Source organism: Dama dama, chromosome 9, assembly GCF_033118175.1.
Source record: "Dama dama isolate Ldn47 chromosome 9, ASM3311817v1, whole genome shotgun sequence".
NCBI lineage: Eukaryota > Metazoa > Chordata > Mammalia > Artiodactyla > Cervidae > Dama > Dama dama.
The window spans coordinates 45,882,511-45,894,665 of NC_083689.1; the positions used below are offsets into that span (position 1 = coordinate 45,882,511).

The window sequence follows — 12,155 nt, forward strand, 5'->3', positions numbered from 1 at the left end:
CAGCACATGCTGTTCCTTACCCCTGGAGGCCCTTCCCTGGACTGCTCTCCGGGGCAACTCCTATTGACCCGTCCTGGCCCAGCACAAGTTCTGCCCTCGGGGACATCCTCCCGACAGGGACAGTCAGTCCCCCATGGACATTCTGGTCACCCTCCTCAGAAGCCCTGATTCACGGCTGTGGTCATCGTATCAGTGTCTGAGATGGGAACCCTGTCTGCTATTTCCAGAGAGGGCTCAGCAGGCCTGGACAGTTTAGGGAGGGAAGAGCAGGGGGCAGGAGAGACCCTCCTCTAGGATCATGGAGGCGGGGAGCAGAAGGAAGAGCTAGGGGTTGAGCCCCAGGACTCGGCCCTTGGGCCCCCCTCCCCAGAGGTATGCTGAGGCTGACCTGACCAAGGGTGCCGAGGACCCCCAGGGCACAGGGTTGCGTGAGGGCGAGCCTGGAGTCCACCAGCCCGCCCGGGGGCGGCTCCTTCCCCGGGAGGCTGTTGTAGTAGTTGTGCTCCGCCTCCTCTTCGTCCCCCCAGGCCGAGTCCTCCATCCCGGTCAGCCTGCAGACACATAGCCAGCGGGAGCATGGGCCCCAGCACAAGTTGTGGGGGGACAGATGGCGCCGAGGTCCCCAGACTGAGTTGTGCACCACGGGGGACAAGCCTGGCCCAGGGACCCTGACCCCTCCTGTATCTGCTGGGTGGGCAGTGGTGTCAGGGGCCGTTGCTGATGGAGGAAGTGGGCATCCCTTTCTGTCCACCAACAGGGGCTCGACACACGTCTCAACAGTTTGGCTAAACTGAGAGGGGCCTCCACCCATCCCAGCCACCTCAGCCCCACCCCACGGCCAGGGCATGACACCAGGCTTGCACCCTGAACCCAGAAGCCTTGGTGGCAACACCATCAGCGTTTAAAATGCCCTCACTCGCTGGCCATGGATGTTGCCTTCGAAATGTGTGCTACAGATGCTTATCCAGGCAAGTTGGCTCCTAAGAGCAAAATGGGGGAAACCACAGCCTGCCCCTCAGTCAGGGGCGGACAGCAGGTCTCAGGGGGGCTCCCAGAGGAGGGCTCTGCAGCCAGGGGAGGGGAAGGCGTTGAGGTGGCCCCAGGTAAAAACCAGCACTCATTCATGTACTAGGGGCGCATGATCCCGTGTGAAGGCCAAGGGGCAAGCTCAGCTGTACACTGCTGGTTCTCATCTGTGCATATGGGACTCTGTTAACACATCCATTCATTCACTCACTACTCTAACCAGTTCCCATCTGTTCAGATATTTAAATAGCCTATCACAGGCCACTGCCTGAATTTGCCAGCCAGGAGCTCAGGATGGCTTCTATCCTGTTAAGCCACAGAACTGTCAGATGGTTAAGAGAACATCAGAAGAACTGCATCTGACACGTGAAAGTCAGATGGAATTCAGATGTTTGTGTCCATAAATAAAGATTGGCTGGCAGGCGGCCCACCGACTGCTCACACGTCCTTCTTGGCTGCCTTCCCGCTACCACGGCAGAGGCAGGCAGGCAGTCTGGCCCTTTGCAGAAGTGTTGGCCGCCCCCATGCAGACTAAGGATGACAGCATGATGGTCACTGCCTGCCGATCGACTCCCTGAGTCCTCACCTCTGCTAGGACTGGAGATGTTGTTATCCTAGGATCCTCATGGTTGAGCAGTGGGCCATGGAGGTGGGGGGCACAGAGCAGGGAGGGGGCAAGGATCCAACCCCAGGGAAGGGGAGGGGCAGGGCCAGCAGGGGTACTGGGGAATGGGGATAAAGGGTCAGGCCAGTACCTTTCCGGGGGGACGACGACCCTGGGGGGGCTGTGCAGGTACTGTTTGAAGCGCAGCTCAAAGGCTTGGCCCACGGTGCTGATGACGCTCTGGGCAAGGCCCTCGCAGCACTCCAGGATGTGACAGGCTAGGGGTCGTCAGGCAGCATCAGCGGGGTCTCGACTGGCTGCGGATCCAGCCCACGGCCCCACCCGCCCCCACTGGCCTCACCTCTCTGGTTGATGGGGTCCTTGGCCACGTAGGCCACATAATCCGCCATATCCTGGGGAGAGAGGGCAGCGGACACAGGAGTCCCAGCAACATGGGGGGTGGGACTGATGGGCACAGGCAGGGCATCTCGGGGCTTTTGGGGACAGAGGGGCTGGAAGTCCACCCCCAGCCATCTGGGGTCTTACCGTGTCACCACCGGATGCAAAGGAGATGGACTGCATGTGGTGATTGGCGATGATCTGGCCAGAGAGAGACCGCCAATCATGGGGCTGCCATTTCAGTTGGGGGAGGAGAAAGGGGCTTGGTCCAGTCACTAGACCAAGGCCACAGTGGGGACCAGAAGGACAAGGGTGTGGAAGTGGAGATGTCCCCTCGACAGAATGCCAGGATGACCAAAAGCCCCGCTGGATGGGGAGCCCTGAAGCCAGGGCAGGATGCCGAGACCTACAGTCACACGCCCAAATACACAGGAAGACAAACCTGCCCCAACTGGTGGACATGTGCACACATGGGCACAGACATCCAATACAGATATACACAAAGGTACATGGGCTAAAAGCCTCACACAAACCACACCCTGCACGCGCATACACACACACACACACACACCTTCGTTTACAGACACACACACACAAATTCCCCACTCCAGCTGTTCAGAGACACCACCACTCACACACTCACAAATTCCCCACTCTAGCTGTTCAGAGACACCACCACTCACACACTCACACACACTCCAGCCCACCTTCACACCTTGATGCATCACACGTTGGCCCTCACACCCTCCCACACAGACACCCAGGCACAGCACATGCACACCCAGACACTCACCACTCTCACATTCAGACACGTGCCCCATGCCACAGTGGAGGTACTGAGGAGACAAAAGCAGGAGGCTCCTGACTCTGCACTGTCAACCCAGGCAGCCTCACCTGTGGGCTCACTTACATCCATTTGCTTATCTGCAACTTCATTTGCAACATCTGCTAATCGGTGTGCTCATTTGCATGAGTGTGCCTATATGCTTAATTGCATGTTTGTGTCGATGTGCTCACTTGCATGCTCAATAGCATCTATTCGCCACCACCCACTGCTGCCCTAAGAGGTCATATTCCTCCAAGACCCAGTAAGCACCAGAGACACCCAAGCAGGGCTCTCTCAGGGTCCCCCATGGTTCACTCAGCCTGTCACCCCTCGGGGATACTCAGGGCTCCCCCTAACCGACCCCTGCCCAGGGAGGCCCTCACTGGCATCCTGCTCAGAGTTAGCCCAGTGTGTTCCAGATAGAGTCCCTGCAGAGGTGGACAGGGAGGTGAACGTGCTGGCAGCTCCCCGCCCCACAGCTTCCTCCCCAGGGGCAGTCTGAGCCCCCTCCCTGGGGCCCTGGCTTCAGCTCACCTCCTCCATGCTTCCCACGCTCACACCAGACCACAAATCACAGCCCCAAACTTCTGATGAGGATAGCAGTGCTGTCTGGAAAAATCCCAGTTCCTCACCAAGATCCTCGCTAACCTCTCCAGCTCTATCTTATCAGGTGACCTCTGCTCAATGTCCTCTCACCTCCCCACTCAGCGCCAGCATCACCACCTCCAAGAAGCCCTCCGTGATGCCCCTGCTAGGTCACAGTGCTCACAACCTATGCCTGGCCTCACAATCCTCCTCAGAATTCATAGTTATTCCCTCCTTTCTGCAATTTTATTTTGGTTGTTTGTTTCCACCAGAAGATTCCAAGCCTCGGTCTCGCCTCCTCAGCAATGCAGACAATGGGGACAGAGACCTTCTTTGGGAGGCCGTCCTAGGAGCTGTGGAGTGAGGAGCAGCGCCCCTGGCCCCGCCCACTCGTCGCCCCGGTGTGACAACTGTGGGGCGACGTGAGGGCAGCGGCCCCTGGCCCAGGGCAGGGCCTCAGCACGTGTCCAGGTGAGCAGTTTACCCGCACTTGCGAGTCGAGTGGGCCGCGCCCACCTTCCCTCCGGGCTTCACCTGGGTGAATCCACAGACCTTCAGCCAGGCCCTACTTGGGGCTGGCTGGGCCTGAGGGCGGGGCTGGAGGAAGCTAAGGGCGGAGCTGGAGGAGGCCGAGGGCGGGGCTAGAGGAGGCCGAGGGCGGGGCTAGAGGAGGCCGAGGGCAGGGCTAGAGGAGGCCAGGGGCGGGGCTGGAGGAGGCCGAGGGCGGGGCTAGAGAAGGCCGAGGGCGGGGCGGGCGGCGCTCACCTGGCGCGTGGCCGGCACCGAGAGGTTGAGGCCGTCTATGGAGATGCTGACCGCAATGCTCATGCCCGCGAAGCGCAGGTTGCTCTTGCCCAAGATTGAGGCCAGGGCCTTGTTGGGGGCCTGGCGGGGGGGGCGCAGACGGCACGGGGGTTGAAGGGGGCAGCATGGGTTTCAAGAAGGTGGGACCATAGTGGAACTCCAGCTGGGGCAGGTCCTGGGACGGCCAGGCGTCTCCCCCCTGTTTCCACCCGGGGACTACAGGCCCCTCACCCACCTTCTTCTTCCAGGAGCCCCGGACGCCAGGCACCGCCTCATGGAGCCGGTTGATGGCTTCCCTGTGTGGGCGGAGGGGGAGGGGGCTTAGAGAGCTTGGAGGAGAGGGGGCAGGAGTTCATAGAAGGGTAAACTCAGAGAAGGCAATGGGCTGAGGAAGGGGTGCGGTGCATCCTGAGTGGGGAGGGGCTCAAAAGACAGAGGGATGCTGGTGCAACTGGTGGCCTAGAAGGGGACTCCCAGGCTCCCAGACCCCCACCCCATGTGCCCGGCAGGTGCCCTTGCCCTCAGCTCTCCCCCTCCTGCCCTTTCTTTCTCAGAGACCAGCGGACCCCTGAGCCACAGCCCACTTGAAGGCACTGGGATCAGATTTGGGGATGCTGGCACAAACCTTGAGCCTGGTCCCCAAGTTCTGTGTGACCACAGGCTGGCCAAGATTCCCACCTGAGGCATGAAAGGATGCCCTCTGCTCTGGGCCCCCCAAGACAGGGGCCGAAACTGACCTCCCAAACCGAATGGGAGAGACTTTGTGAAATGGCTCATCCCTGGGGAGGGACTGGAACTTTTACAGAATCCTGAAGGTCGGGCGGACACACAACAAGTTCTTAACAACATCGGTGCTGCGAGGGGAAACCAAGCCCTCAGCCTGACAGGTGGGAAGGTCAAATGGAGCAGTAGCTCCTCAAAATGGGTAAGGCAATCCCATCCCCAGGTGCACACTCAGGAGAACTAAAAACACAGGTGCACACAAAACCTGCATATGTGGCCACAGAGCACAACTCACAACAGCCCAAAAGGTAGAAACCACCCAAACGCCCATCAGTTGAAGATGGATAAACAACCCATGGTCCTTCCTACACATGGGAGCATCATGCGGCCCTGAAAAGGAGAGAAGCCCCAACACTCCCTACCACGTGGATGGATCCTGAGAACAAGATGCTCAGTAAGAGAAGCAGACACAGAAGGACACACAATGTGTGATACCATCGATGGGAAAGATCCAGAACAGGCAAATCCACGCACAGAGAGAGTGGGTTCCTGGTTGTCAGGGGTTGGAGGAGGGGGTTGGGAATGGCTGCTCATAGGGGCAGGGTTTCCTTTCGGGGTGATGGAATGTTCTGGAATTAGACCATGGTCATGGTTGCACAGGGTTTCCAGGGTGGCACCAGTGGTAAAGCAATGACACTAGTGGCACTACCGATGCAGGAGACGCAAGAGACCTGAGTTCAATCCTTGGGTCGGGAAGACCCCCTGGAGGAGGGCATAACAACCCATTCCAGTATCCTTGCCTGGAGGATCAGGTGGACAGAGGAGCCTGGCAGGCTACAGTCCATGGGGTCTCAAAGAGTCAGACATGACTGAACGACCAAGCACATAGTACACAGCACCACCGCCTCCACTCCCGGCTATGAGTGGTGCCTGACCCTGCCCCAACCAGCCTCACCTGGTGACCTGGGTGCGTGTGCTGAAGTCCAGGGAGCGCATGGAACGGAGCACCTCGATGCAGCCCATGTACTGAGGGGAGAGAGCACAGGTCAGCACCGACCCCGCAGAGCCCAGCTGGGGGCCACTGTGGACCCAAGCTCCCTCCAGCGAGATCCCCATCGACCTCCCCTCCTGCCACCTGGGGCTGGGGGCCCACTGTGGACCCAAGACCCCCTCCAGTGAGCCCACAGCCCTCCCCTCCCCTCCCCTCCCCACCCGGCTATAGCCCCGCCCCCATCCTTAGGACCACACCCAACCTGGCCACCGCAGGGCCTTTGCACCTGCCGCCCCCACACCATCCTGTCTATCTATTTGCAGCCTGGCTCCTTCCCCAGCTCCAGGCTCCTGGTTGCCTCCTCAGAGCCACCCTCTTGACTGTGAGTTGTTTCCTGGAAGCTGGTAGATTCCTTCAACTCAGTCTCTCCTGCTCATTCTCTTTCTGCTCCACTAGAATGCCAGTCCAGGAGGACCGTGTTGGGGTAACCCTGCTTACTTCTGCATCCCAGGGCCCAGGGCAGGGCCTGCGAGCAGATGGTGGGTGGAAGTGGTCTGGCCCTTTGCAGGGGGGAATGCTGACTCCTGCCTGAACCACCCTTTCCATGGAAGGGAACTCAGAATCTCCAAGAGATGTTGCTCAGGGGCAGCTGGGGCAGGGGTACCAGAGATGAGGGCCACCAGCGCCCCCAACATGGTGTCTGCGCTGAAGGAGGGACCTGGGCTAGCCACATGCAGCAACTGTCATGTGAGCACGTGGATGGGAAACGTCCAGGACGGGCAGGCCCGCAGGGACAAAGAGTGGGTTCCTGGTTGTCAGGGGTTGGGGAGGGAAGGGGTAGGATCACTGATAATGGGGACGGACTTCCTTTGGGGTGATGGAATGTTCCAGAACAGATAGAGGTGGTGATTGTACAACCTTGTGAAGGTACTAAATAGCACTGAACTGTGCTCTAAAATGACTCATGGTTAATTTAGTTACGTGATTGTACCTCAACTTTTAAAAAATGATTCACACACACACATTTTGACCTTGAAACTCCATTTCTAGGACTTTATCTCACAGAAGCACCAGCCCCTGGGCTCCAGATGTGGGTACAAGCAGCTATGTGGGGGCACACACTCCACCCATTTCCCCAGGGCTCCAGTGGGCTGGTATTGGCCCCCAGTTACTCTTGACTCTGCAGCCCAGTGCAGGGTGGCCAGAGTGCCCACCGACTCACTTTGCCCCTCCTGGGCTGGTCCCAGGGTGCCAGCCATCTATCTGGTCCTGACACCTGATGCTGTTCTGAAGTCCCGCCAGCCCCAGCCTGCCCCTCCCTTCCTGTGGGAGCTACAACACTGAAGGAGTGAGTAAGGAGTTTCAGACACCCCAAAACTTGACACATTTAGGGTTGCAAGGTCCAACCCAGGAGGCCAAGGTTGGCATTTCCAACAAACAACAAATATTTTCTTAGTGTAATATGTCCCAAATAATGCATGAGATGTGCTTAGGCCATTATCCATGCTTATGAGAACTTTACATTTAACTGGGCAGCCTGCATTTTTGCTCAACTAAACAAACCATGGTGCTGGGAATGGAAGAGCTTGAAGTTGTAAAAGGAAACAAAATTTTAATATATTTATATGCAAATATCTCTACAATATGGCATCAAGTGACAGGAGCAATGTGGCAATTAGAGCTCAGTGAGTGCCTTTTGTGGGGACAAGGGGGCCAGGAAAGAGCGCACAAGTGTAAAAACAGCCACCAGCTCCTCCCCTCCCCATCCAGGTCCTGGGCTGGCCTAGATGGAAGCAGAGGCTGGAAAGGCACCTGTCGCTTGCTCCCCCACTGCTTCTGGGTCCCCGCAACCCTGCCAGGCTGGCCTGCCTGATGACAAGACAAGGTGGCCTACCCCATCTCCCCAGCTGACATGGAGCCCGTCACCACGTGAACGAGGAGACCCTCTAACAGCACGCATCTGAGGAGGTGTCAGTCCAGCAGGGCCCCAGGGTGAGGGGTCTAACCACCACCCCCCAACTAGTGTGCAGCCCACCCTGGCTCTGCAGCTGAAACGTGGCTGAAATCCTCCCATGCCCCAGCCCCTCCCTGGATGAAGTGGCGACACAACTCAGTTGTGCAGGAGAGGAGATGGACTAGGGGTCCCATCCCGGAGGATGGAGAGCAGACCACAAGGGCACGGAAGGTGAGGAGGAGGCTAAGGGAGCGCCAGGCAGTGATGACACTGGTAAGTCACTTGTCACATGCAGGCCTGATCCAAGCTCACTTCACCTGAACCCCCATGATACAGTGACAAACCACCCCCAGGAGACAGAGCCCCAAGGACACAAGGCAACCTACTCAGAGTCACTACTTGTAGGCTGCAAGGGCAGAATCTGAACCCACATTCTGGGCTCCAGGATCACCTGCAGTGTCACCCAGAGTGTCGCACAGAGTGTCACCAACCATGCAAGCAGTGGTGGTGTTCAGTCAGTAAGTTGTGTCTGACTCTTTGCAGCCCCATGGACTGCAGCACGCCAGGCTTCCCTATCCTTCACCATCTCCCAGAGTTTGCTCAAACTCATGTCCATCCAGTTGGTGATGCCATCCAACCATCTCATCCTCTGTCATCCCCTTTTCCTCCTGCCTTCAATCTTTCCCAGCATCAGGGTCTTTTCCAATGAGCTGGCTCTTTGCATCAGGAGGCCAAAGTATTAGAGCTTCAGCATCAGTCCTTCCAATGAATATTGAGGGTTGATTTCCTTTAGGATGGACTGGTTTGATCTTCTTGCAGTCCAAAGACACAACTGATGCTTTTGAATTATGGCGCTGAGAGGAAGTGGTGAGACTGCAGCAAACTACACGCTTGGGGCCAGGCCCCCCTGGAATCCAGGGCTTTTGCCTGAAGTGCCCCAACTTGTAAATGATGACAAGAAATTTTTATTCTTAGGACTTCCCTGGTGGTCCAGTGGGTAAGAATCCACCTGCCAGTGCAGAAGATGCAGGTTCCATCCCTGGTCTGGGGAGATCCCACATGACAGGCAGTGACTAAGCCAGAGCGCCACAACTACTGAGCCCGCACTCTAGAGCCCATGCTCTGCAACGAGAGAAGCCACTGCAGTGAGAAGCCTGTGGACCGCAACTAGAAAGTAGCCTCCTCTCACCGCAACTAGAGAAAGCCCATGTGCAGCAACAAAGACCCAGCACAGCCATAAATAAATTTTTTTAAGTTTTAAAGAACTTTTATTTTCTTCTTTATCTCTTTTTAAAGAAATTCTTATTTTTAAATAGAAGAGAGAAAAAGAAGGCTGAGATCAAATTCAGCCTTGAGGCTGCCAGGCAGCATGACCTCTGATCCAGAATCCTACACTCGCGGGAGACCAGCTGTGGAATATGGACAGTGACCCACAGGAGGGCTTTCCCACGTCCTCACCCCCAGAACCGGTGAGCAAAGCCTTAGTGGAACGGGGTCTCTGCAGATACAGCCAGGCTCAGGATGTCAAGATGAGACAGTCCTGGATTCAGGATGGGTCCTTAAGCCAGTGACCGATGTCCTTACAGGAGAATGGCGGGGGTGGGGGGCCTGAGACACAGATGCAGGGGGATAGGGCTGGGGCCTGCAGCCCCCAGAAACTTGGAGAGAGGTTCTGCTCAGAGCCCCAGAAAGAACCAGCCCACCAGCACCTTGACTTTGGACCTCCAGAACCAGGAGAGAAAACATTCCTGTGGTTTTCATTGCCCAGTTTGTGGTCATTTGTTACAGTCACCCCAGGAGGCCGACAGAGAAAGGTCTGGAGGGGGACCAACCTTCCCCTCAGCAAGTGTAGAAATGGAGGGCACCCACAGCCCACCCAAGGATGTAAGAAGAGAAATCAAGTTAAAGTGGGGAAACTTGAGGCCCAGAGAGGAGAAGGGACCTAGGCAAGCTCACACAACAAAGCAGGGCAGACACAGTCCAAGCACCCAGCTTGCCACTCTGCCCAAAGGACTCTTCATGGCTCACGGTGCCATAGGCCCCACATGATTATTACTCAGTGTCTTCCATTTGTAAACAGAACTGAGTTTATTTCTAAAGGCCACTGTAGGAAGCCACACCAAAGTCTATACACCGGTGAAGGGATAAATAAAATGTCACCTCTCAACAGATTGGAATATTACTCAGCCCTGAAAAGGAGAGAAGCCCTGACACTCGCTACCACGTGGATGGACCCTGAGTGCATGGAGCTGAGTGAGGGAAGCAGACACAGAAGGACACACAGGGTGTGATTCTACTGATGAGAAACGTCCAGAACAGGCCGATCTACAGACACAGAGAGTGGGTTCCTGGTTGTTAGAGGAAGGGGTGAGGGTGACTGTTGATGGGGCTTCCTTTGGGGTGCTGGAATGTTCTGGAACTAGATTATAATGAGTGTTTCACAAATCTATGAGTGTACTAAGAACCTCTGAATTGTACAGCTTAAATGAGTGAGTTTTACGATACTAAAATATATCTCAGTTTTTTTAAATATGCATGAGGAAACAAAAGGAGAAAGAAGAAAGAAAAGGAAATGTGCATGAGGTAAAAAGGAAACTGCATATTGTTACCATAAACCTCAGGGTTTGATGCCTAGCAGTGCTTCCTAATAACCATTAAAATAAACATATAATTATCAAAATGAAAAGACCCATTCAGGATGAATTGCCCATTTTTGCTAAGCAAGTTAGTGGAAGTTCGTTGGGCTCCAGGCCATTTACAGAGTCTCCCCGCTCCTAGAGGAGGTTGAAGGACGGAAAAACCGGACTCTGGTGAGAGGGGGCTGGAGGCATGCCAGCAAGGGAGCTCCAGGACTGTGCACAGGACCACCTTGCAAACTTGAGCACATCGATGTTATTCTTCCATTTGAAGTCTGTCCCCAGGAGAGTACATCCCTGTGTGCGTGTGTGCATGCTCAGTAAGTCAGTCATGTCTGACTCTTTGTGACCCCACGGACTGTAGCCCACCAGGCTCCTGTCCATGAAATTTCCCAGGGGAGAATATTGGAGTGAGTTGCCATGCCCTCCTCCAGGGGAATCTTCCCCGCCCAGAGATTAAATCCCAGTCTCCTGCATCTGCTACATTGGCAAGTGGGTTATTTACCACTTGCGCCACCTGGGAAGCCCACAGGTATGTGTTAATTGTAACAGAAACAAATGAGGCCTTTACCAGGGAGAAACGTCCCCTTAACTGAGTGCGTTAGTCTCCGGGGGCAGCCGAGCGAAGCACCGCATCCTGGGTGGCTCAGAACAAGAGGTCTGGCATCTCCCAGTCGGGGGGATCTGGTATCCAATGTCCAGGTGAGGCCCCAGGGGAGGGTCCCTCCTGCCTTCTCTGGCTTCTGGCAGCAGCCGGCCTGGTCTCACAGACATGTCTGTCTGGTCTCATCGTCTGTGGTCACACAGCCCCTCTCTGTGTGTCTGTCCAATTGTCCCTCCTCTTATAAGGACCCCTGTCACAGAAGGTCCTGGGCCCCTCCTGACCTAGGACAACCTCATCTTGACCTGATTACATCTGCAAAGACCCCATTTCCAAATGAAGTCACATTCTGGGGCCCAGCAGACATGAACCTGGGGACGCCATCCTCACCCGTACACCAAGCGATCCAGTTCCCAGCAGCTGCATCGGTGACAGAGTGCGCCTCCAAGCCCCCCGCTGAAAACGCACACGCTGAGCTGGCCCACGAGCATCGTGAGCCCCATTGAGGGCCGACACAAACTGTGGGGCAGCCTGCAACATAGCTGGGGTGTGCTCCAAAAGCTGGGGAGCCCCTGGCATTGAGCACTGGGACACCCCGCACTCACACTCATTGCGGGTCCCCACAGAGCATCCTCCTGGGTGCTCAAGTCTGTGAAAAGCCCTTTACAGTCACTGCTCCAACCTAACTCCTTTTTACACAGAACTCGAAGCATTTCAAGCATTTTGTTTACTTTTCTACTTTGGGCAAAACATATGTAACGTTAAATTTATCATTTTAATAATTTTTGAGTGCACAGCTTGATGGCATTAAGCACATTCACATTGTCGTGCAACCATCCCCCCATCATCTCCAGAACTTTCTTACCTTCCCAAACTGAAACTCTGACCTCATGAAACACTGACTCCCTGTCCCCTTCCCCAGTCCCTGGCCCCACCATCTACTTCCTGTCTCTGTGGATCTGCCTCTAGAACTTCTGTCAGGGGAACCAGACAGTGTGTGTCCTTC

At 55.9% G+C, this 12,155-nt stretch overlaps 1 protein-coding gene across 1 annotated transcript in view; it reads right to left on the minus strand.

The window, feature by feature from the left end:
• The window catches only part of SHC2 (SHC adaptor protein 2), a 28,244-nt gene that overhangs the window by 9,842 nt on the left and 6,247 nt on the right, over positions 1-12,155 (minus strand). The window contains exons 2-8 of the mRNA XM_061149383.1: positions 5,923-5,993; positions 4,480-4,540; positions 4,206-4,325; positions 2,177-2,230; positions 1,992-2,043; positions 1,782-1,908; positions 389-551 (exon numbers count right to left, since the gene is read on the minus strand). Of these exons, the coding sequence (XP_061005366.1) occupies positions 389-551; positions 1,782-1,908; positions 1,992-2,043; positions 2,177-2,230; positions 4,206-4,325; positions 4,480-4,540; positions 5,923-5,993 (648 nt within the window). The remainder of the gene's footprint in view (positions 1-388; positions 552-1,781; positions 1,909-1,991; positions 2,044-2,176; positions 2,231-4,205; positions 4,326-4,479; positions 4,541-5,922; positions 5,994-12,155) is intronic.